Genomic DNA, 26697 nt, shown 5'->3' on the forward strand with positions numbered 1-26697 from the left:
TTCTATGTGGAAGTCTATGAATTCCAGCAGGTGTTGGAGTGGAACAGGGGTAGGCTGGGATACTTTCAGGTTTCAGTGTCTGGATGTCTGCAAAGGCCATAATTACAGGCTTTCAGGTAACACGAACTAGGGAGAGAGTACTTGCAGTAGGTTGAAGGTGATCATAATTAACTTTTCAGCTGTGACTCCTTGTCACTTAAAAGTTGCACTTGGAATCAAAAATAAAACCACTCAACTTTATTTTTCAGGCTCTTTATGGAAATCCTTAATGAATGTTCAGATGTGGATGAGATTAAATTCCAAGAAGATGGTGCCTGGTGCCCCATGAGGCTAAAGAAAGAAGCTGTGAATGTCTCAAGTCCACAGAGCACCAAAATAGAAAGTATGTCCATCTGGGTGCTGGTTGCAAATCAGCAAAAAGCCTTGGAGACTCAGTTGTAGCTTGTATAACGTGTATGGATATTGACGTTTGTTTTGTGGAGGGCTTAATACTTCTTTTATTTAAACTGAAAAAAAGGGTTATATCTCTAAAAGTGTGCATTTTTGGGCTTAACTGCTTTGTAATAGCAGTTAAGAAAACAAAAGTTGCTCTTGTTTTAGGTCCTTAAACTGGTGAGGATTAAAGCTTGTGCTTTAATAGTCTCAACATGATGCAGAATACTGATAAAATAGTTCCCAGGCTGTTAACATTCTCTGTAGTGGCCAGGAAGTTGAGCTAAAACAGGATTTGAGTTGCTGGTTCTGTTGCAAATAGAAACTGCTGATCGTAACAGCTTTTAAAAAACGTATTTTATTTTCTTGTTTAGGTTCCAGTGTGGTTAGCAAACAGTGTTCTGTGACAGAGGCCAGTGAGGTAAACAAGAAGAAAGTTGATGTTATTGACCTGACGGTAGAAAGTTCTTCTGATGAAGAGGAAGATCCTCCTGCCAAAAGGAAGTGCGTATTTATGTCTGAAACACAAGGAAGCCCAACCAAAGGGTTTGTCAATTTTAAAGTTAGTTGTTATTCTGTCATGTCTCAGATAAACTGATGTGTAGATGAATGCACTTGTAACTCTTCAGGATCCAGCTCCACACTTCCAGAGAATTTCTAGGCCTCTCCTTGCGGAAGGTTGTGTTGCTGCAGTACCTTTGTACAGGAAAAACACTTTTAAATAGTTTTACATGTCACAATCTTGCACTGACTGTTGCTGTGTTTGCAGGAATATTTCTCCATAGAAAAGGAAGCTGATTAAGCTATTGGACAGGGTTCCCCTGAGAAATCGGGTTATGCCAGGCAGAGGAGCGTTACGCATTCTCGCTAAGTTAGTGTCATCTTAAAGGCTTTTCTCTTGCTGTCTGTTACACCCTTTATCTAGTCTGCTCTGGTGCCCAGGAAAGCAGGCTGAGTTGTGTGTTTCATCCATCCTGTCAGTCTTGGAAGGGAGGTGCTTTCCTGTTTAGACTCAAGACAAGCTTTTCCTCCATCTCTCTGTTAACAGTGTCCAAGACATTCCAGAGTTCATTAGCCATAGTTACCAGTCAGTCCTATGCCTTGGTTAGCACAACCAACGACTTCCCAAGTCCTCTCTCAACTGCTCCATCTCCGTAGTCGTGCCTGACTTCGGCAGAAGGCTTAACCACCTTCTTGACTGTTGTGCCTTCTTCTGTCTGTCCGTCCCAGTCCGTGCAACTCGGCTGCAGTTACTTTTTGTGGCTTCTGTAAAGTTCTTGCTCTTGGCCCGCAGGGAGCAGTGGTTAGGCTCACCAGCAGTCCCTGCTCCACGAGGCAGTTCCAAGCATCAGCTTTTAGGAATGGCTTATTAGTGTTACTGCATTGCATGACGGGCGTGTCTGTGTGTCTCAGCGTAGTGTATTATGTCTTGTGTGTATAATAGCAGTAAAAACCACCCCTTTCTGTTTGGCCAGCTCTTGAAGTAATGAGCAGGTGTACTGTGTTTAGTCCACAGGAATGTGTGGTCTTTGGTAGAGAAAATAGTCAGCTTCAGCAGCTTCCAGCAGTGATACTGAAGTGCTCTTGCTTTTTGTGAGGATTGTGGAGAGCTCTTTCGGTGAACGACTCTGTTTCTTATTTTTGTGAGAAAAAATAACTACAAATACATCTCTTAATGAAGTTTCAGAAGGCACCAAGACTTCTCTGTGCTCCTGTGTTTGTCTGAGACGGCTACCTGCAACTGTAATTGTGGAAGGACTCAGTTTTCTTGTCTATCTGTGACCAATGTCTTTTCCTTGCTGTTTGGGTATTGAAATGGTGTGTGTTCATTTTTCAGATCCAGGTCAAAGCCAGGCTTTTGGGGAATAGCTTATCTCCCATAAACAATGTTGCCTGAATGCTAGTTTTGGCAAAACTGGGGTGTCTTCCTATAGGCACGGGCAACATAGGCTGAAGTATAAGAGTTGCTTGAGAAGGGAGGGTCTGAAATCGGAAGCAGTGTAAATGCAGCAGTCTGGGGAGGAAGACTTGAGTGGGTAACACTCATGGCTGGTGGGCTGGAGGGTGTGATGCAGAGCGGCTGGGAGTGGGAGTCCAGGTGTTTCCACCTGGCTTGGAGTTCATGAAGTACTTTATGCACGTGGCTGGTGCCTGAATGCCCACGGCACCATCTTTAACAGTGCCGTGAAGTTGGGCTGGATGATCTTCAGGGTCTTTTCCAATGTAGATGATTCTGTGAAGTAATCGGGCAGAAGGTGGGGATGCAGAAGGGTTTTAACCAGCTGCATACTCCTGGAGAGCTGAACTTAGCTTGGGCCCAGGCTGTGAGTAAAGACAGGTTTGATATTTAATTCCCACCCATGTAATCTGTGCTCCAGGGGCTGAATAAGGGTCAGTTGTGCCCTTGACATTGACAGGTCAGCCTTGAGGAACAGTTACATGGAGAAATGGGAAACGCGCGCTCTCCTCGTGGCTCTGGCTACCTGCACCTTCCTCCCAGGGTGCTCCACAGATTTCTGTCTCCAAGTGGTAGACTGTTATAAATGATCCAGCACTGTCCTTTAACGCCAGCTTGCTCTTATGTCACAGCTGCTGTTGAGAGCCACAATACGGTCATGTTATTATGAAGACTGTTATGAAAGAGGAAATTAGAGTGGAATACTGTGTAGTGAGTAGCCGTGCCACAGTTGTGATGTAACACGTGAGACCTTGTGAATGAGAGTGCACAACGGTGCATCGTTTCTCTTCCCTAACTAACGGCCAGGTTGTTTGTAATTTCCCACGCTGTTTAAAACAGGGTTCTGATGTATCATCCATCTGCTCTCAGAGTGCCCAGTGTGACGTCCGTCAATGCTGCTGCTATTCCTCCTTCATTAACAGACTATCCAGTACCATTCCATCACCCAATATCCAATATCTCATCAGACTTGCCAGGTAGGTGCTGGCTATTTTTAATGTGTATTCGGAGAGTCTTACTAATATGCAGGGCGGGGGGGGGGGTGGTGGTGTAAAAATTGGGAAAATCAATCAACTTTTTTTTTTTTTTAATGGAACAAGACTATATGCAGTATTTCACTGATGTCTAGACAAGTCCAGTGCAGGCTGTCTTCCCAGTTTCGGATTGCACTTTGCAAAAGGGATGTGCAAAAAATTGCTTCTGGGGTACAAACTGGCGCTTTGGAACGGCAGCCAGAAACACATCTCTCTATATTCAGTTAGACTTTGTGCAAACATCCGTTTGTTATGTGTTGTAGATGCGAGGGAGAGTAGCTGCTTATTTAAGTTACAGACGTATGATGGCAGTGACTCATCCCAGCCCTAGATGTAGAGATGTTCTGCTAGCTGATTATAGTGGTGCTCTTGTCTAGACTGTATGAAAAAGGTTAAGGTGAGCTACAATATGTAAGCTGACCTCTACTGACTTTCTTTACCTAGACATACCCTAAATGCCTATGATGTGTTCTTCAACACTGCTGCTAAATATCAGACAAAAGGTGGGGAAACTGATTGTTTTCTATCCTGGGTCCTTGAAAAGCACACTGTATATAGGGACTCTGGGGGTTCTCTTTGCCGGCTGTAACGAACCCAGAGCCCAGGAAATGGTGACTTGTGGTGACAGGTGTCACACTGGCCTCCTGTACTTCCCTCTCCCCCCTGCATTGCCTGTCTCCATTTCTCCCCTGCAACATCTCTGGGTTTTTTCCTTTCTTTCAGCACCAGTTTGGCAATGGGATGGTTATCATTCCCCTTGTTTCTCTGTCCATTTTGGTTCCCTTACTGCTCCCTCCCTCCACTTCTCCCTTGTTAAGAAATCAGTTGTCTTCCCAAATTGGATAGGAGAGTAAGCTGAGAGAACTGTTGTCTCTCTCTATCAACTGAAGTTCAAGAACGTGTAAGAACAAAGGAAGCTGTCAATTCTTTAAAAGCAGCTGATTTTAAATCTCCTTCAAAAATTTTCTGTAATGGAGAAGAGGAGGAGAGATGCCACTGGCCAGAACAGATTTGGAGGTGAGGGGAGAGGGAGGGAGGAAGTTTACCATTTCTTTCTGTTGACATAGCAAACACAAGGCCAATATTTAGAAACAAAACAAAAAAGGCTGTAATTTCTCATTGGTTTCGTAATTTTAAACATCTTTACCCTGAATGCTTACACGCTAATGGTGTATAAGATAGACGCTAGTTGTCACTGCTCTTAGAGGATATACCTTGAACTATTGTAGTTTCCTCTTCTTCGTTCCTTTTATTTGTCTAGACACAAAACGGGGATGATATTAGAAATGTTTCCTTATTGGCTGCCCATGGGTGGAGGAAGAGACCTGCTGCTTGTTTTTGGACTTGTGCATGTTGTGACTTTACTTCATTCCAGCATCTTTAATGTGATGACACTCTTCATGTCCCAGTTTGGCCAAGTCAGGTACAATATGCAGTGAAACTTGCATTATGAACCAACAGCTCCAAACGGCAACCTCCATCTAAGCAACCACATTGAACCACCCTGCAATATCCAGTGAATAATCACCATTATGTCATTCTCATTCTTAAAAAGAGCCACTTGTACTAGATAACTGGTTTTGCTGCTGCCTGAAGTAGTCTTTGAGAGTGGTGTCACAGTGGTATATTCCATTTAGAAACTGTAACAATTGCAAAATCTGTTCTACGACCACAAAAATGTTCCTTAAATTTGTTGAGTCCAAATAAAAGAAAAATACATCAACTTATTATCCTTCCTTCTAGGTCTGGATTTTCTTTCACTAATCCCAGTTGATTCACAGGTATGTTTCTGAACATAATTAATTTCCAAGTCTGGTTTTTGTGACATACTGCTCGAACAACTATCAGGGCGCTGTCATCATCCATGCCATGTCTGCAGTCCACTCGCTTAGACCTAATCACAGGCCAGGAAAATCCATTTTCTTGGCAAGAGGTGGTAACAAAGAGCCCTTAAGGGAGGATTCAGGTTAGCCTCACCAGGATAAATCCAGGCGTGGAAACTCGCTCTTTATTGATAACTTGTCTTTCCAAAGTGGATACATGCACACTGCTGACCTGAATACACCCATCGTGTTACTTCGTGCTCTTAGTTCATACTGTGTGTCTGTAGCCCAGACTAACCTCTGTAAATGTGCTTCACTGGCTGCTGTTTGTTGGTCTTGATACTAGGAGAAGATTAAGTTTTAAAGAAAATATCTTCATGAATTTGATGGGCACATGACTGAACAGTCTTAAAATAAATCCCTCCAGGTAACACCTAAACCGCACTGGTTTGGGATTATGTGGAAATTTCGCAGATAAAAGTACCTAGGTGGTGCTTTTCCTTTCCTGGAAACTTAAACTTTACACTGTTAGGGAGAGTGGTTCTTACAGTAGGTAGACTCTTACAGACTACAACCTTGAAACGTGGTGGGATATCGGTTCCTCAAGACAAGAGGGTCTGAAACAGACCCTGTTTCATATCTCTGTCACTAGAAGACCACAGTAATAGGACTCTGCAGTACAGAGTCGACCTTCTGTTGCCTTAAAAACAAAGGATGAACTTCCTCCTTTTCTTTCCACTTGCGATCTCTGCGCAATACTCTGCCTGACCTTGAGATCTGAACTGCCAAAAGTGGGAATAGCAGAAGTTGGTTCCTGTGGGAGACTGGAAGGAGGTATGCTGCTCTGAAATGTCCACTTTGGACAGTTCAAACAGTTCAGGCTCAGTTCTAAACATAGGCCCAAGGTTGCGATCCGCAGGGTAAGAGAAAGAAAGGTGTGTTGAACAACGTATGTATGCATGTGTGGGGGTGTCTGAGATGATCCTCCTCTGACACCTAGCAACCATGTTCTGTTTCGAAATGCTTAGAATATTCAGCACTGCTTTGAGAAGGCTTCTTCCACTTCAGGAAACTTAAATCAACTTAGTGATTTTTCTCAATCAGGCTTGATCAGGGCTCATTTATCACTGCTAAAATGTTTAGAAGCCTGCATGTATCATTGCAGGTATATGCTATGAAAATCTTGATTAGCACAGCTGCTGCCCTTTGAGGGGATGGAATTATTCTAACCTCCGTTGAAGTAGCAAAAAGCATTCTGCTACTTTTCGTGATGAAAGGAGCCTGAAATACGCTGTTGTGCCCATTCTCCAACTGCAAAGGTGTTTGGGGGTTTTTTGTGGTCATCAAGGACATGATAGTGTTTCTTAACATGCTAGTCAATGCTCAAGCTAACCAGATAGTAAGAAAAAAAAAAGGGGGGGGGAGGAGGATGAGGGAGAAGGGCTCATGGCTACCATCTCTGCTTGCTTACTCGCTGGTTTGCAGCACTCCGGTTCTGGCTGTGCATGTGTTAACGAGGTTCTGCTCATAACGTGTTCTGTGCTTGTTGTAGGGAAGATGTATCTTCAGAGCATACATTTCCCTCATGCAGTTAGTCTCTTCATTCTTCGTTGTTTGTTTCAAGCAGTACTGTCCTCCTATGTTTTTGGATAGTCTCACCTCAACCTTAACAAGCAGCACGCCTGGCAGCATTATCACATCAACCAGTCACCAGGAGAGCAGCACGCACGTTAGCTCCTCCAGCAGGAGCGAGACAGGAGTGATAATCAGCGGTGGAGGCAGTGCCCCCGACATCATCTCACTGGACTGAAACAAGGGGCAGCACGGGACTCCCAGGAGAATTGCACAGAGCTGCTGCTTGTGTCTCTGGAACTTTCAGCATCTCAGAAGTTATTCTGGTATTTATTGAAAGGATTTGCTTTCTGGAAAATGGAGTAACTTCGTCTACACTAGAAACAGAAGTGATAGGGTTTTTTTCTTGTTCATTAAATAGCTGGTGTAGAAAAGGCCCCTTCAGAACATGCTTTTATGCTTTTAGCTTGTTCCGGAGAAACTGACTTTTTTCTGTTGCTGGATGAATTCCACAGATGTCTTTTAAAGTTGTAAAACACAGCAATAATGTAAAAACAAATTTTTTTATTAAAAAAGGCACTTAACCACTCCAGAACAACTACAACCTGGACAAAGGTGCGTAAGTGTATGTATTGATGAATTCAGTATTTTCACTGGGGCCTGTAATAAACTTCCTGTAAGACAATGAATCTTTGAAATAGCCATGACTTGTGTTGTAGGTCTCTTGTTACCCCCTTCCCTGGGGATGGAGGGGAAACCTCTGTAAAGTGGGTGGGGTGGGTTTTTACCTCCTGATATCATGTTTTCCACAAATGTAACAAAATCCTAAGATGTGACTTCTTCCTCTTAATGGTCTTATGCTGGGGAGGGGACAAACTATCTATGCAAACCCTGCATTACACAATCTCTGTGCTGTCATGTCAGAATTAGGATGTCTCCCTGCCATCAGAAACTCTCAACTATGCACAGTCAAGCTGTAGTTGAGTTTGTGGTTTGATAACTTCAAGAGGTGCTAGAAGGAAGGCCTCCAAACTCAAATTTAGTTTATAAAGGCCTTGGTGACTCTCCTTGAAACTGCTGTCCCTCAACAGACAAAGGGACGTTCATGCCTTCCTGGCAGCTGTAAGGGGATAAAATGGGAATTACTTTCTCCGGTGCAGCATTATTTTCTAGGTTCTCTTGCTCCTGGCTTGTCACTCGACTGACTGTTCTGTTTGGGAATGCTGCACTCCAGTTTGCCTCGGAGGGAGGCCAGGGGTTTTAGAAGAGAAAAGCTGTAGCTGCACAGTGTTCCTCCCTAATTGGAGGCTTAGGGCTTAACTATGCTTTGTCCCACATGACACACCTCCTAATGGTGGCTTTTCTAATTCAATGGCGGCTTTTTTAAATCAATGGAAGTAACTTCCTCCTGTTTCATTCCTCTGGGTCTGCTGCTTTGTTGTGTGTACGCAGCATCTCCCCACACACCTCCAAGCATAACCTCAGCAGTACTGTATGTGGAAGAGGTTACAGACCTGGAAAATGAAGTCATTTCCACAGAGCTTGAATAATGGTTTTAATCTACACATTGACACAGCAGCTTTTCCAAGCGTTGTGTTTCTGTTGAGTAACTGTATTTGAGATTATTCCTTCCCTAATTACCAGCTTTCACTTTTTCCCAATTTTGTGTTCCTTTTTTCTTATTTCTTTAGTCAGCTGTCTGGTGCTTTTTGCCTTCCACTGCTGTTACAGTATTTGAACGAAGTACCTGGATAAGAAATAGAAGCTGGATGTATTGTATCTTGTGTCTGCCTGTACCTTTAACACTGCATTACTACTCCTCATTGCCTTTTTTGTATGATCTTTCACATCAGCCTTCAAATTCACATGTTGGTCTTAATATTGCATCCAGTCTTTCTTCTCCTTTCCTTATCTGTTTTTTTTGTACCTTTTAAGAATCGGTTTTTAGTGTGATTTATTTCCAATAAAGCCATGCTGCTCATGATTTTTCCTGATGGCCTGCAGCAGATCAGTGCTTTCTGCATCACAATTGCACAGTGACTTGAACTATTAAATAAAGTGTGGAAAGAGGTTCCACAGTTGTTCTGAATAAAGTGTTTTAAACTGGTACCTGTTGCTGATGATGCTGTTTATACTCTTAACGCCAAACTGATGTGTGACTCAGACACGTATGTCGGAAAATGCCATTTTTAGGACGTGCTCTAAACCATTCATGGTATTATAAAATACAATGGGAACTTTAAATTAATTTTTGCACCCTGGTTAGTAGTTAGTTGTCAGGACTGAGGTAGGGTTGAGTTCCCCAGCTGTTTTGGGCAGTTTTGCAGTTGCATTTAGCTTCAAACCTTGACCCATGACAGCTGTGACTGAAGGCATTTGCACCTCTCCCCTCCAGGGGAGCGCTGAGTTCTCGCAGGCTCTTGTCCAAGGCAAGCGATCAGGTGAGCGCTGATGGACACACAGTAAGTAATTACTAGGCTTGTGTAATGCCTAAATCCTTTAATTCACTCGAGTTGGTGGATGTTGTAGCACCCACTTGATGTGCTGCCTTCCACAAGACAACAAACTGACTTAAACAGGGGTGGGTAGAGAGGGGACAGGGGAGTTGCAACTTAATTGAGGCCTGTGCCACTCTGGCCCTGCTCAAAGCAAACCTGTCCGCTGCAGCTAGACAGGTCTTCGGCTTGTTCTTCCTTCAACAAGTTCCAAAATGCATCACAATGTCTATCCAAGAACTACCACGAGAAAAACCTCAGATGAAAGGGTTAGCTGACTTCTTAACCTCTTTGTTTCCACTATGGAAGTAGTACCTGGTTACCGCTTTGAGCGGACTATAGCAAAGATACCGTGAACCCAACTGCAGAAGGAAATCAAAGCTTATGAGACCAACACAACGTCCCTCCACAGCATGGACAACCAGCGGGCAGTGAAAGGCATGCTGCAAGAGCTGGCCTTTTCCCCACCCATCACATCTTTCTTTGCATTTTCTGGAAGTGAGCTAGCAGCTAGAATACTAGTTCCAAAAATGCTATACCCACACACATAAAGGCTATTACTAGCCTGAGCTGGCTTCTGATTTTCATACTCCCACGTCAGATACAGCTGTCTGAAACAGTTGTGAGCCATGCAGGCAGGACTCTGCTGCCCAGCGATACACCACCAGCCCCAAGGAGGTTCTGCACTGGTCCAGCAGCAAGAATTGAAGGCATTTCCAACATTACTGGGGATTTTCTGTATTTCTGCTTTTAAATCTAGGTGTTGGATGCTAGAAAGCTTACCTGTAACTGCAAGCCTTTCACTATCAGTCTTCAAAAGCCCAGAGGATTCAAGTTTGGAAATGAAAGAATGCATCTTCTGGCTGAGAGGACAAAACCTGACAGTTCAAGAATTTCTGCAAGAGCAACAACGAAGGGAGCTGCTTCCTAGGTTAAAAGACAATTGTGGATTAGGCAAACTATAAAGAACACCGTTAGTACTAGGCAACTTTTTTTTTTTTTTTAAATACGTATTTTTGACACAGGCATCAGTGACCACAGACAACATAGAGGCAATAACAGTCCCATACATCAAATTAGCGTGTCTTTATTTATTTAGTAGGTGATTGTGCCATTATTCACAACATATTAACACTCTGTACGTATTCACTGTGACAATTTTCCATTTCCTTCCTTGTTTTATGAGGAAATGGTATCAGGACAAAACTGCGCAGTACTTCACACAACATAAACCAGAAGTGATTATAACTTATCTAGGAAGTTATCCAGAGGTGGAATACCCTCCTTCAAACCTTTGCGTTTACGTGTTTCAGCCACAACTTGCCAAGAACGAGAATTTGCATCACAGGGATCTCGAGGCAAAATCTGCCAGTGATCAAAGACACACTGTGGAAAAGCCGGGCCACCAATGTTGGATCGCAAGTCAGTGGTAAAACCTAATGGGAAGAAAAAAATAAAAAGGGATGAGGCAGCTACAGGAAAAAAATAAAACCGGTTTATTGTGGATTTCTGCATAGACAACACCCTAAAAACACTTCCAGAGCCTGGGTATGGTACTGTTAGGAAACCCCTACTTTGCAGGTAATTCTTTCAAGCAGAGGTAAAAATGAGGCCAGCTCCAAAGAACTGCAGAAAGATCTTGTGTGGCCAAGTAAATTGGCAATAAAAAGGCAAACAAAGTTCAATTCAGACAGATAGAAAAGTATATGGGGAAAATGATGTTCTATGTGTCTCAGGACCTGAACCAACCAACACCCCTCAGTTTGAGATCTCGGGGTTATGGTCAGTAGCACAGAAGCGTTAGTTCAGTCTTCAGCAGCAGTCAAAATGAGGAGTCAAGTGCTAGCAGCTGTTAGGGAAGGAACCAAAACCAAAACTTTATATTTAGGTGTTTCTTTTCCCACTTCCTCATCCTCATAGCAGTGCCATCCCCTTCTCCCAAACATTCAGTCCCATGAAAAGCTGCTGCCTGTGAACTGAGACTTCACTTCTGTACAACCGCTTCTAACCACTAGTTTACAGGAATACTGGTATTTCCCCACATTTTTAGATTGCTATTTTAGCAAGATTCAACAGCAGCTTTGGCAAGGAACTAGAAAGGCAATTTTACAGAATACAGACGTTAACGTGCTATGTATGTTGAGACTGAGAGCCCAGTGTAATACACATTCTACCCAGTCTAAGCTTGCACTGCTTTTTGTTTTTCCGTGTTTGGAAAATGGGTCTCTATCAAATTGTTTTAAGCTTTATGGAAAAAACACCCCAAATACTCAAAACCCAGCCACACACACACATATAGGTTGTTCTTTTTAGAAGTTAAATTGACAGTTTAGACTTTAAAAGTTAAGCATCTCTTATTTCATCACTGATTACTTGAGGAGTCACCACACTTGGCAAAGAGTCCCCCTCCAAAATAAAACATGACATTTCTTACGGTTTTACTGTATGGGGAGTTCCAAACACACCCCATGAAGCTGGTAAACTTCCTGTCATACTCTTGAAGCGCATTTTTAAATGGGGAGGAGGGAAATAGGACACGAACAAACCACAACACCAAAGGGCTCTGTACCACACTGAAAAGCTGAAGTTTCAGGGGCAGCATAAGAAAGATCAGGTGGTTATTTTAAAATAGTCTTAAGATTGGCAACAGGGTGTAGTGTCATTTAATCTACTCAGACTGGCACTCTGTCCTTTTGAAGATTCAAATCACTACCAAATTTTCTAGCCTGCTGTCACAAACCAACTCTTTCTTTCAGGCTTGCTTCAACAGAAGACCTCGATTTAAAATGATGGAAACTGAATTTGGTGTACACTGAAAGGTCTAAGTGTGCAGAAACTGCCACATCTTTTCGGCATTCTGCTGGCAGGAAAGCCCCATGAAGCAGGCTGCCAAGAAAAAAAAGGAGTAAACTGTTCTGAAGATGCAAAGAGACAACAGGAAAAAGCTTGGAGCTAATAGGTGGGAATTCTTAAGTCTCTCTGATCCCACAGAGGTCTTTCTTTAATTGCATGTGTGTAACAAAAGAAGCAGAATCTTACCAAATGAGTTGTAGATATGCCTTGACCACAAACAACGGAGTTCCTGCTACTTGGGATTCTTCAAAAATCTTTTTGTCTCTGTCCTCTTTTCCTGTTCAACACATCATAGATCCCACCATTTGTTCTGGGCACTATAAAAAAGAAAATTCTATGGCGTTAGATGAAAGGAGATCATCACCACTTATTAAACACAGCCAGGCAGCATTAGACAATCCCTCTAGACAGCTCTCTTGATGTTTTTCACACAATGACTCCTCACTCAGAGAAATTTCTCTCCTCTAACAAGTGGCTTCACTTTCACTTCCAAGACATCTTTCAGAAGCTCTGCCTGCTTTCTTTATCTCACATGACCGTGAAGTTTCCAATTACTGTATATGCTACAGACTGTACCAGATTGTAGTCCACATAAACAAAGTGAGGCAAAAGTACATACGCTCAGTGAAGTACCTTTGGCTATCTTTGGGCACAAGATAGCAGAGTCCTGCAGTGCTTCGTTATCAATGCATTTACTACAGGATGCAAATTTTATACGAACAGGATCTCACTGTACCTTATCCTAGAACTAAACATGGCTGACAAGCATTCTGATAAAAACTGTACTTAAAAAAAATGCATTTGCTTAGAAACCTAGCACTAAGGCTGTAAAACTCCTCTGCTTTGTCACGACATGTCTCATAAGTCAGAGGTGAAAAAATTCTCCATTTTGCGGTTTTGTCCTTACTTGCACTAAATCTCCTTCAGCCTTTGGGTCTAAAACATTTTTTAAGCAACTGAGCTGGTAGATTTTCTGCCCACTGTAAGAGACAACTTGTAACTCTCTGAAACAAGGACTGAGAGAAGCAGCCTGAGAGAAGCACAAACAATGGCGAGAGATGAGACGTGGTAAAGATCAGGGAGGGGGGACAGAGGCCCTCCGAGCCTTCCTGAGGAACGTCTCAAACACTCGTAAGCACCCCAAGACAAAACTATAGTCACGGGGTGGATAATGTGGAGTCTGGACAACGCAGGCTTTGCGCTCAGGGAGCCGACAAAGCTGCCTGGATATCAGAGGATGGCCTGCGGGGGGAGCCCTGTGGAGACAGGAGGGTTCTGCTCTGGGGTATCTTGTAAAGTTTCAGGACCATCTGTCTGGTGAACGACCTTTGCTTCATTATCCGTGAAATGCGTATTAAAGTTGACAACCCTAACGTCTAATGAAGAGTAACAATATCATGCCAGTTACAACATCCCATGAAGCACCTTACTCCTCCTCAGATACATGATACATTGATACGAGGTCGGCCTGGGGCACAGACCCAAGGAAAGTGTGTGCAAACTGAGGGGGGGCAAGGGGAACAACAGTAGAGTGAAGACGAAATGAAGTGGAATGAAGAAGCAGTGAAGTGATGAAGACAACGGATGCATCCTTGATCCCTTGTCAAAGGGATCAACGCAGGAAACTGGCCCAGGGATGTCTATCTCCACCCCCTCCTCTCTCTCTGTGTCTCCTCTTTTCTCTTTTCCCCCTTTTCTTTGTTATCATTAAGTAATGCAGGGCATATCGTATCGCTTGCCATAATTTGTGATACACTTAGACAATTATTGTGTATCCAGTTAACACACTGTGGGAAATTAATAAGTGTTTATGTCTGGACTTTGATACTTCTCTCACTGTTGTCTACTCTGTTGGGGTTTTACACATCTAAGTCCCTTGTCTCCCTCTTCTGAGCAGTATGTGACATTCACCACTCAGCACCGTAGTCTGGAATTCGTCTTTAAAGCAGGTTTTTAAATCTTTCAATTCCTTTTAAGACAGTTAAGACAAATTGTCATGTCAATAGCTGTATCTAGCGATAAATAAATACTTGTAGCATGGAATATATTTTCCAGGTTATTTTATAGAAGAATTTAATTTTAAAAGAAAAAACAGTTACTCAAAGGACAGAAGTTAATGTTTAAAGAGCTCAAAAAAACCTTATAAAAAAAAAATCCTTGCTGCTCTTTCTGTTTATTTACAATGCCCATTATTCTCCTGAATGAAAGGAGGAGAAAAAGACCTCCAAATTATAACTTCCCACAGGTATTGACAGTTCATAAAGAACAGTATAATTCACCTCTGTATTTTCCTGTTTCTGTTTAACTTTTTCCTAACATTGGAATGAAAAACCTCTTTTCAAACAAAGTCTCTGCATCACCGACCTAAAGGACACAGAACAGAGCTATCATGGTTTCCTGGAAGAGAATGTGGAAACATGATTATATATCTGTCTGATGCGTCTCTGTTGTTGGCAGTGTTAGGTTAATGGTTGGACTCAATGGTTTTAAGGGTCTTTTCCAGTCTAAATGATTCTGTGATTCTATGATATTGTATGTAATACCCCATTGCCTACCTGTATTTCTACCAGATAGATGGGCTCCGTAAGCCTGGGTTGTGCCGTAAGAGAAGAGGCATAGAGAACTCTCCTTGCAGTAGGGATGATTTGCCCACCACCACGGTGAATAGCATCAGCGTGCAGAGTGACATCATGGACATCAAAACGAACACCTCTCATTCTCTCCTCACACAAGGCACCCTGAAGTATTAAAAGGGGAAGACCAGAGGTTTGATACTACTTGGGAGTTTCCAAGATAGGAACCTTCACTTAGCAGGATTCTGGCCTGATTTAAATCATGCTGGTGCTGAACAGCTCTATTTGAACCAAGGCAGCGTTCACCACACACACAGCAACGTCCTTCTAGGAAGGACTCAAATGCTCCTCTAGCGTGTGAGAACTTGCACTCGGAACAAATGTTAAAATACCCACAGTCAACAATGTCTTCATTACATAGGATAAGTGACATAATTTCTCCAGTGGGTACAAACTCCAGCTTGCTCACTACCCTCTTAGCAGTTACTGACAGTTTCTGAAGATTTCACATGAACGGAGCTCAGATACATTTCAGTAACACAAGATACAACATACAGAACTACACTTACCTCTTTTGTAGCCCACTGGAAACCTCAGCAACACTTTGATTTCATTTAGATACTGGACACCTTTTGTGATGTCAACTAAGATATTTGGACCGGTATCATCAGGCCCAAAACACCAAATCTTACGAGCCTCAGACACATCCCATTCGTATTTCTCTGCCAGGTAACGTGCACGCTGTTTCAGTTCTTGACGGGAACCAACTTCCCCTTTGTCTATGTCCTCTGCCAGGCCATCGGGAAAAGGTTGAGCTGTCATATACAGCCTGTTGCGTTTGTTGGGAGATTTGGATAAGCACACCTGGCTTGACTCTTCACCAACTGTCTCACGGTAAGATATAACTGGGTCTGATTTCTGTCAAGCAGATCAAAGACAAAGAAATTCCCAAGTAGGAAGCTGATGATTTCCATACACCAATCAAATGCCATTCAATAAACTGTGTCTCACCCTCCTAAGGCAGTGTGTTAATGCCAGCTTCACTCAGTCACTCAGGCAAGCTCCACTAGCTTCATCAAGAGAAACAACGTTTTCAGTAGCACATCTATGGTTAACATCATTGTTCAAGTCAGTTTTCCTGTTCACTGGATTTCCTTCGCACCTCTGTCTTAATTTTAAGCTCTTTCAGTGAACTAACAAAGAATTCCTTTTATTACTTAATCGGTTGGTCTAAAAAATTTCAAATTGATTTAAGGGAATTGCTCTAAGGAAACCAACAACAGCAAATTAAGATGATATATTCAAAGGTTGATATTTAGTCATATTCCATACACTGCAGTCCACAAAGATTCCTGAATACCTTAATTGCAATACAAGCATGATCTTCTTCCAGATCTTTAAGGCAAATTTCTAGATGCAGCTCCCCTGCTCCATCAATGATGTGTTCACCAGATTCTTCAATAATACACTAGAAGAGGAAAGAGTAAGGAGTAAATATTTTAAGAATTTATTAGTGTTAACAGAAAAACACACACATTAAATCAGAAAAGTGTCAGATCCCAAAACTGCTCAACCCCAAATATTCACACAATTTAGCATATTATTATCTCTATATTGTTTCCAGGACCATCATAGATCTCTTCACCAACAAAACTGGGTACTTTCATGTTAAGCATAGATCCTGTTCTACTGAGGTACATGAACATTAAAAAAAAGTATAAGAAAAAGTACTGCTCAAAATCCAACACTAATTGCTGCAGAGTTTGTGTTTTTCCTCAGGATCTTCCTATTCAAATGCTGACTGAACTTAGCCCTGTTTATCTTGTCTTAGCTCATACAATCACAACTGAAAACTGTTTTGAGCCTACAGCCATGCCATTAGATCACATAAATTGCTCTCTGTGAATGAAGCTGAATGCTGCAAACCCATAACTCTAAAGCTAAAACTTACAGATAACACTCACATGAACCATAGGATCAGACTTGGCCAGACACTTTAGACCTTCAACTAGCTTTGGCAGATCAGCAGGATTTTTTTGCTTCAACAGCAATACGTACAACTGGACTAACACTAAATTTCATCACTCTCATGTTGTGGGCATGTTCAAAGGTGGTAATGGTACATGTCTTCACCAAAAACTGGTCAACACCAACTAGACCAACAATGTTGCCACAAGGTACATGCTCAATGGGCCCAACATAACGACCCATCATCAAAATGGTTCTACAGAGGATGAGCAACAAGCCTTGAATACCTGTTTTATCCCCAGTATTTCCAAAAATCTAAGCCTTTTCACACAAAGGAAAATTGCCTATTATTTGCCTATAATCCCTCTGGATTACTGATTTTATTAAACAGGAAAAAAAGACTCTTCAAAAGAAATATGATCTTTGTTTCATTAGGATTCCAGAAACTAAAAGCAAGTATTTGTTTTTGTATGCATTCCTATTCAAAACAAATATACTATTTCCATCTACCTTTGAATGGGTTTTAGGTAAATATCTTCTTTTTTGCCAGGTGTTAGTTTGGTCCCATAATTTGAACTTTCTGTCCAGTAGAAACAATACCAGAGAAGACTCGCCCAAAGGCATAGAAACGCCCCTTATCAGACATGGGGACCATTTTAGAAATATACATCATCAGAGGGCCTTTGGGATCACAGTTTTTGGCACCTGCAATGAAATATGTAACTGCATCAGACACATTTTCTGTTAGACTTCAAAACTTAGAACTACATACATATGATTCCCAAAATGCAGTGAACCTTACTAACAGCTCCTCTTTTTTTCATTTAGTAAAGGACAAAGGTGTGCTGACAGATGAATTATAGCTATGGTAGCTATCAAAGATTCTTTTTTGTTAAGGTAACAAATCATCACTATTGTTGTTTCTTTCAGTTCTGAGACCTCTGTTAGTACTTATTCCCTGCTTGCCCAAGCTTCCCTCTTCTGGTAGCAGGGTCCATGATATCACTAAATCTCTACTAACATGACCTAGTCTCAGGAGAAATTCCGAATAGGGGAATTTAAAGATCTCCGGTAATCCATTAGAACCCAGAAGACAAAACACAGCGCTAGAAATTTGCATCCTCAGTGATCATAGGGATGACATGGTCAGAAGCAGGATGTCTAACCAGAAGTCCTTTTCTGGCTTTGTGAGAAAGAGTTAACAATTTATCAGAGGATTAAACACACATGCCATAGAATCACAGAACAGTTTGGGTTGGAAGGGAGTCATCACAGATAAGCTTCTCTTCTGCTAATAATGGACTAGAAAATGACTTCAAATATGATTTATTTATTTCAATATTTGTGGATTTCTGAGGGAAGTGACAAATCTACACAAATCCAAAAAATGCAAATCCTCTTGAAAGTACTCAAGTTGATGATCATATCACAAATGAATTCTTCAAAACTTAACTCCTTCCTATCAACATCAGACCAACAGCCCTGTATCAGATTCAGCTTCAGCTATTTGTTCTTTATCGAGAGATGATCTCAGGCACACCTTCAGATAACTCAGAGATGGTTTCATTTTTTAACAGAATTTCATCCTCCACCTTGAAGGTTGAGAGTGAATCAGAGAACAGTAACAACATGTCAGCTACCAGGCGACACGTTAGAAGTGTTCAAAAGCAAAGGATCTTATGATTCTGACTGTGACTGAGGAGAAACCACAGGATTCAGTAGGAGACCATAATCAAAGCTGCAGAGAGAATGAGGGTAATGAACTTGCTGCTCCATCTGTCTACATACCATATTCCTGCTCATCTCAACCGCATGTTCTCTGAATCTAAAATAAATACAGTGTGGTTTCACACACATCAGCATCCAGCATATAGTATAAATTAAAGCAAGTTTTATGTGTAGTACCCCAAGGCTTTTCCTTTGCTTTCTTACTTTTTATAATACTCTGCTCTAACAGAGCCTCAAATTAGTAATTATCATTATAACATGGAAACGTAAGCCAAATTAATTTTAGGCAGTTTTACTCCTCTGTGCACTAGGGGTGCTGTATTTTTGACAGTGCTGGTAAGCTGGAAAAGTTTTTTTTACCCGTAGCAGCTTCATCATCAGGTGGCCCCTCATAAAGAAGTTCACAACGGTATTTTTGTGCTGTTACAGGGGAAGGTAGGAGGATGATGATCATTTGAATCAAGGTATCTCCAGCAGGTAGGCAGCGGTGCATCACAGCCTAGGGACCCAAAATTCGCAACGTAATTAAAAAGTGTTTCCACAAACATAATAACCGACCCCCAGATAAACCTTCTGGGTAGCAGGTAGAAGACTACACCTAGGGGTACAGTGTAAAAAGTCATGACAACCATTTAAAATTTCCCTATAACTACTTAAGTCTTGTTAAAAGCGAGGAGTAAAATACTTCTCTAGAACAAGCAATATGAACATAACTGTATGTTTGAATTACTGAAAAGCAGCACTCCTTGCAGTCTCTTTTTCCTTGGGCTAGTGACTTACATTTCAACAGAAAGGTTAGGATTCTTGGTTTACATTAATATCCTGACATAAATGTCCTTCTTCTCTGATAACAACTGCTTACAATAATAGAGAGCAAAAGGTCCATGAATGGTCATATTTTATTTCATATACGGAAGATAAAATAAACCCAAATGTTTTATTAAATCTCTAGCCATTTGCCACAGCGATGTGGTTGGATTTCCCTTCTCCAGTGACTACTTCAGGAAGTTTCCACATGTATGCCCTGGGCTCCCTTTTCTTGTGGGTTTTAACATACCCGAGGAGAACACCAGTTAGCACAGGAACCGGACAGTTTCTTAAAGTCTCTGCTCTTAGCATTCAGTGCTGCATAGAAAGGGATCACGTGCTTTCAGATATTACTCTTCAAAAGGCTGGCCAGAATTTGTCAATGTTCTTGAATATGTTGGAATTTGTGAGAGCCAACCAGAAACCACGTTTCTGATTACACAGCCACAGCATACATGTGTGGCAATCGACACTGCATTTACACCTTGAGAAGAGGGAGGGAGGCAGTATTGAGGTTTTTTTTCCAGGTATGAAACAAAAATTTTCTACCTTTTCTTAAATCAAAACAGGTATATGCCTTTTGTATGCTGCAACACACAAGTCCTGCTATCTCTCTAGCAAATTCAGTGCAATACCTTACCAAGCACCTTATTTCAAATCATGACATTCCTGACTCACAAATTAACCACTGATCAGATAATAAAAATACAATTAAGGTAACTTTCTGCGGATTTTAGAAAGACTTGCAAAACTGTTCTCATTACACAGCTCAAGGATAAGAAACGCTACCACACTGGCAATCCTAATGAAGTAGAAAGGCCAAGTTACCTTAGGAAGTGATTTTCCCTCTATCTCAGTCTTCAATGTCTAGCTTGATATCAAGTTTCTCTATCAGTTTGGCTGCCTCTTCCTTCTTAAAATTCATAATGGCATCAAAGATCTGAAACATGTTTATAGTGACCAGAGTAAGTAATATAACAGAGACAGGTTTTGCTTGCCATTTATCTTAAACATGTTGTACATCTGAAAACCCTTTGGTTTCTCTTTTCTGGGCTTTTGTTTGAGAAACTATTTGCAAGGATCATACAGCTCAAGATTCACAAATTATATTAAATATTTCTAATTCCAAAAGAAATTCCAAATGCCTATCAGAAGAGGTTCACACACAAGACATACAAATCTTTAATTTGATGATACGCCAAATAGACATTTCAGTGAACAGACCATTTACATTTGCTGCCTTCTACTTCTGTCCCACATTTTGCACATTTTTCTTATGCTGCAGAATTTTTCTAGTCTCTACAGAAGGTATGGACCTACCTTCTAATATGAATGGCTTTCCTAAGAGGTAACCTGCTAAACTAAAAAATGTCTCCCCTTAAGCCCTTGCAATCAAATCAAGACAGAATATTGCTTTACCTTAAAGACAGGATCCAGAACAAGCTGCAAAATGTCCTTGGCATCTTCTTTCCATTTGGGCTAGTGGCTGATTTGCTGAATTCTCCAGTTGCTGGATGAAAGTATCTAAAGAAGATGTTTATTTTTACTCATGCAGTTTGAATTTAAGAAGTACTCAATTTTCCTGCAAATTTCCACTTAGTTATTTTTAAAAGCATATTTTTAACTTTTTACAAAGTTAAGCAGAGATTAAAACAGCAGAAGAGTGGCTAATCCTTATTTGAATGTAGTAATAACTGTTAGATGTTTGAGGAGGCAAAGGATGGCTTTTTGTTTGCTTAGGCTGTTGAGGTTTTTTACTACACTTAAAAACAGACTTCAGTGTGCATTTTTAGGCTTTTACAGGGAAGTAGGTACTATAAGCAAACCTGTTGCCAAGAATTCTCCTACTTCACCCTGTTATCTATAACTGTCTTTCAAAGCACTGCTAACACCATTTAAATACCATACAAGACAGATCTTGGGAGACCCTATGAGCTACATGAGTCAAGGTAGGTTAATTTATTGTAAGGCATCAGAAATATATTAAATTTTCACACATGTATAAAACATTCAGTTAAGAGCAAGCTTTGTACACATCTAATAGGAAATGAACTCACATTGTCTATGGGATACAATTTAAGGTTCATTAAATTCACAGAAATACTCACTGGTACCAAAAGACTGGATATGGTCCATAATCTTGTCTTGTGTATTAGTTTTACCTACGCAGTTCAATAAAAGCATTTATGTTCTGAGAGTGAATCTTCTCTCTCTGCTCTTACGGAGCAGGTTATCAGAACCCACCACAGAAGGCACATACAGCATATCTGCGCTACAAGCAACTGCCTTTCCCAGATACACAAATATTTTTGTTGTAGGAGTTACAAAGTTATGTCTCTAACTAGCTTGCTAAGCTGCCTGTGAAAGCACAAACTGAAGACACACTGGTATGCATCACTGATATTCTTGGAGAGCTACCGTAGTATCTAAGCATATATCTACATTCATTCCATGTGTACTGTGTCACTTACTTATCACCCCAGAGTTTTTTCATCATCTCTTCCACTTTTTTGGAATGCTCAGCTGGAGAGAGTTGTGCTTTTTCACCTCTGGCAGCAAACTTGGTTACATACATCTCAGCAAACTGCTTCAGAGTAAATGCCCAACCATGCAGACCGGAGCCAAACCCAACAGTACCAATAACTGGATCGATCTTTGAAGGGGGAAAAAAAGTGAATGCATTTCACAAAACAGAGATTTGAAACGTATGAATTGCTTTCAATGACAGGTAGGATCAGTAAAGATGCCAAATATTTTCTGAAACATAGAACAAGGAAGTATTTCCCCTAAAATGGGTCTATTAAATATTACTTTGAAGCGAGAACCTTACTTTGTATCACACAGTGAAAATACTTATAACAAAGGCTGAAATAAAAACTTCTGAAATATATTTATAAAGTGCTAAGTAGGATTTAGAGGATTATGACTTCATTAAGAATATCAGCTGAATTGTTAGTGGACTTTGTCTGGAAATTGAAATATAGGTGGTTCATTCCTGCCACACAGATAAAACTGGTCTGACTTAACAATGGCCGAGATTCATGGAATATAAGAATCGGAATACAATCCTAGACAAGGTCCTTTGTTCCAGTAATTAGATTAAGCTGCAGTCAGTTTTAGCCATAAAACAAGCTAGTACAGGACGGTCACATTTAAACAATGGCAACCAGGTCTGAAAACTCTGGTGAGAACATCTGTCTTGTAGATATTTGATGGAAAAAATAATATCTGAAGCAGCCTTATTCTGACAATTCCTTACTCTAACATCTGGACCACCAGAGAAGACCTGCAATTGACTTTGTTTTCTTATTTGACAATTCTCAGCTCCAATATAAGAAATATGATTTGCCTTTCTAGTTTCAAACCATCCTTCCAGAGATATCCAGCATATTATGATATAACTGCTGGTAGAATAACAGACACTTGCACCTTCAGATCAGAAAAGAGCAAATGAACTGTCTTAACAGTCAGGAATAGCAGTAAGGCCATGTTTCTTGTCGTGTAAGTGACATAAGCAGCAAAGCCAGGCACATAAAGGTAATCTTCTGGTTTCTGGTCTTTTGCCTTAAATTTCAAACCATAGTCTCCCTTCAGCAGTTTGCCCCAGGCAAATGTCTGACATTTGATGTTTGACACTGAGCAACTGGCTTGAGGTTACACATTTTGTTAGTGAGAAATTACCACTGCAGGATAATCTGCTCTGTGAATTCTCTTCTCTCTCCTAGTTATTTTCACTCCTCAGTTGGTTGGTTTGAAATAATATCCCTGAAAGAAAAAGTATGAAACAGTGGGGGTGGAAAGGGACTGAAGAACAGCTCCTTCAGATTGGCCAGAGATCTTAACTGCCACAAATGTATGCAATTGTTTCATCTCAAGGCTGGTATTCTCCAAAATAGGATTACAACCACAGCAAAGTTTTAACGTTTTCTTTACCATAATATTACCCATTGGTCCAGTTTTACTTTCTCCGTACGTGGAAATGATGACATTGACACTTTCCACAATACGCTGACATGTCTGGTAAGTTCCTCAGGCTCCAGCTGCAATTCCAGCAATGCACGATCCATTTTATTCATCATCAGTACTGGTTTGATACGTTCTGCAACAGCCTGCCACAGAACAGCCTCTGTCTGTACACAGACCCCTTAAATATAAGCACAATTAAGACATGCCTTATATACATGGGCAAGATCTCTAATGTACTTTGCACAGTGGTGACTGGGAATTCAAACTGAGAATTTGATGGTAGTCTCAGTGCTCCCTGAAACCATCATTACTCAGTTGCATGCACTGCTCCATTTTCTAACTGGAGGAGGAAAAGAATGACAGGCAGCTCCACTCCCTAGGAATTTACTGCAAGATTTACTATTTCTTCAGTTGATTTACATTCAAATCACAAGATGGATACAAAGTGGATATAATCCACTAAACTACAGGAAAGGCCATGGGCTAAAACTGCAAATCAGAATTCATACCATTAGAAGTTAAACTTTCAGAGAAAGAAGCTTCTTCCATCACTCATGGGGTTTTTTTTCTTAAGAAGAGGAAAATAAAATACACTGAGGTCTTTCTAATTAGAAGAGCATGCTTACCTGAAACATAGTCAACCACAACAAGGGCACCACCAGTGACACAGAGAGCTGCTACAACTTCAGAGGTGAAACCAACATGTCCAGGGGAGTCTATTAATAAGAAAACCCGAACCATTCCTACACTGTTTGATGAAGGCCAAGTCGTTGTCTGAGAGTTCATAATACATAGAAATTGCCCTGTGAGAGAAGAAAATTAATTTTTAAAATTTAATAAAGTTTCATCATTTGCTGATTTTAAAATCTTCATTGGTCAGGGAACTATACCTGCTCTATTACCGTGCCAATATTTCTTGATGTATTTAAATGAAAAACCACAAGACAACTTCAATATTTCAATTTCTAAAGTTCTTAGAATCTAAAATTCTGCTTCGGGTGTAATTATTTTTAATTCTTATGCAAAATCAGCACCTCAAGATAGCAGTCACAGCATATCACTGTCAGACACTTAAGAGTCCTGCTCAAAATCACTTTACAACTTGTTAACTTTGCAGTTGCAGACTCAAAGACGGGGTAATAATAAAAAGACACGGCCCACCACAGTGGCTTGGGGGAACAGGTTATTAGTCTGTAAGCAATCCAGTAAAAAAAAGGGTTACTACTAAGAATCTGAATGCATCTTTCTCCATAGTGAGAAGCAAGGAAGAATGGTCACTAGATACCACTTAGAAGCTTTATCCAACATTGCCCAGATTGCACTCTGAAGACTGTGAGCTTCTGTTCTGTAATGCACAGCTTGATTCACATGTCAACTTAAAAAAAAACCTGACAAGATGCAAAGCTTTGAGCAAACCACTTATCTGTCTTCAGATTAAAAAGAAAACATAAGAAGAGGAAGATACAAATTCTTACGTAGACTTGATTGTGATATACGTTTCCTCATCTTGCCACGTGTCTGTGAATCGTGTTTCTCCAGCTCTGGCTGAAGCAATGATGCCTGCTTTACACACCAAGGAATCTGTCAAGGTTGATTCGCCATGATCAACGTGAGCAATCACAGACATATTCCTAATATTGGACTTCTTGTCCATGATTGCTCGGATTTGATCTACTGTGAAATTCACCTGGATGGGGAGGGGAGAAAAAAAAAACAAAAAACCAAACAAGTACTGCTTCCTCTTAAAGTAGACAAATGTCCATGTGAAATTTTAAACTTTTACTATTAGTTATTAAATTCGCAATTTAAGGAAGAAATGAAGTTGTTCATACTTTTAAGCTTAGTATTACAAATAGTTGTTCACATTTTTGGCATGTTTCTGTAAGCAGTAAGAGCAGAGGCATAACTTAAAACAGCTCAGCTTTCATATCACAAAATATCAACTACCACAAAAATGAAGAATCCACCTGTGGAGACAGAACAGCTCATCCCTACCAAATGTTACTGGAGGGTTAGTGCAGCACACAACTGCAAGCTACAGCTCTCATCAGAGCTCCGCACACATCCTTCTCCTCTCCTCACAGCCCTGCCCTTCACTTCGCCAAGTCCTCTTCCCACACCAGCTCTCCATCTCCCCAGGCTTTTCGGGTGAGCCACTCTTCCCGGCTTCCAGAAGAGGCTGGGTCTTCTCCTTTTGTAGCCAATATACCAGCTCCAGAAACTGGTGGGCTAGCTCAGTCAAAAACCTTTTTAAAGACTAAACTACCAAAAAGCAACATTTTTAGAGCCACTCTCACAAATAAGACCACAGAAATTCTTCTCATTTACATACTTCTATTTCTTGCTAAGAACAACTCCCCTCCTTCAATCTGCAGAAGAAAAAAATAATCTTGACTCTCAGAAGCCCTGGTATCTATGTATTAAACACATGAAAACTTCGCAAAGGAAGCTGAGATCTATCTCATCTTGGTCTATCTCATTCTGTAATAAGAGTCAGTCACCTGTAGGTCACAGGAGTGCACGTGGCTATTCTTGCAAATCCCTTTAATGCATGAAGTACTTCATAGGGCCACAGAAAAAGACAGAACTGGGAGGAAAAAATGATGAAGGATATTAAACAAACACAAAAAATCAAGTATCACATCAGTAGTTTATACTAGTTGCTCAAGTGAAGAAAAATGTACTATTCAAAACACTTAAATAGGCTCCTCATCTGTGTTTGAGTTGCAAATGACACAGAAATAATGAAACATGCATTTCTATTGCTACACGAACAAAGGTTTCTAACACAGTCTGGGTCTTACTGAGTGCATCTGAACACAGGAAACCTGCCTTCTTGCAAGGACAAGCCATTACTTAAATAAAAATATCCCAATCCAGCTCAGAATATAATTAAAGCTAGGAGACAAAATGTTTTTTTTTTTCACACGAACAGATACACTTTTGATATATAACATTACTGCATATTCCCATACTGTCAAACTTCAGTTCAACTGTTTCATTGTACATTTTCTCAAGAAAACAATTCTTATTAAAAAAGGGAATATTTAATTTTAAAAGTTCTTTTTAGAGATGAGAAATATGCAAACTAAGCAGCAGCCTGGCCTCTTCCCCCCCAAAAAGTATTATAAATAATACTCTCTCCTACATTTATAGTTTATTTCCTGTCTCAAAGCCTGCAATGCAGAAAATAACCAACCCACCCTTTTTTTTTTCTGCTGAAATTTTTAGAGTATGCTTACGGTTTTGTCAGTGATCGACCTCATGTGAAGGCACTTCATGTCTGACTTTGTTCCGTTACATTATTCTTCAGTTTAATAAAAAACAATTATATTTCTTTTCTAGAATGTTCTGAGGTATCCTGGCCTCCACAGCAAAATTTACATTCTTCTGTAGAACCTGAAATCTTTCTTTTCCATTTTAGGGAAAACAGCACCACTACTTTTCTTTTCTACTTTTATCATTTTCCCTATTTTTAAATTGTGCTTT

The 26697-nt window shown here is 40.7% G+C and overlaps 1 protein-coding gene and 1 pseudogene across 16 annotated transcripts in view; one reads left to right on the forward strand and one right to left on the reverse strand.

Annotated features, from left to right (window-relative positions):
* The window catches only part of PIAS2 (protein inhibitor of activated STAT 2), a 32305-nt gene extending 23381 nt beyond the window's left edge, over nt 1-8924 (forward strand). For 3 of the 16 annotated variants that reach the window (XM_074933208.1, XM_074933200.1, XM_074933209.1), the window contains exons 10-14: nt 249-382; nt 807-978; nt 3230-3366; nt 5167-5204; nt 6871-8924. In XM_074933208.1, coding sequence (XP_074789309.1) covers nt 249-382; nt 807-978; nt 3230-3366; nt 5167-5204; nt 6871-7056 — 667 coding nt within the window. In that variant the 3' untranslated portion in view covers nt 7057-8924. The other 13 variants (XR_012635653.1, XR_012635649.1, XR_012635652.1 and 10 more) reach the window with 13 other exon arrangements.
* Nucleotides 8925-9941: 1017 nt separating this feature from the next.
* On the reverse strand, nt 9942-24970 carry LOC141973188 (elongation factor 2-like; annotated as a pseudogene).
* Nucleotides 24971-26697: the final 1727 nt, after the last annotated feature.

The sequence above is a fragment of the Athene noctua genome, chromosome Z (genome assembly GCF_965140245.1).
Source record: "Athene noctua chromosome Z, bAthNoc1.hap1.1, whole genome shotgun sequence".
NCBI classification, from domain to species: Eukaryota; Metazoa; Chordata; class Aves; order Strigiformes; family Strigidae; genus Athene; species Athene noctua.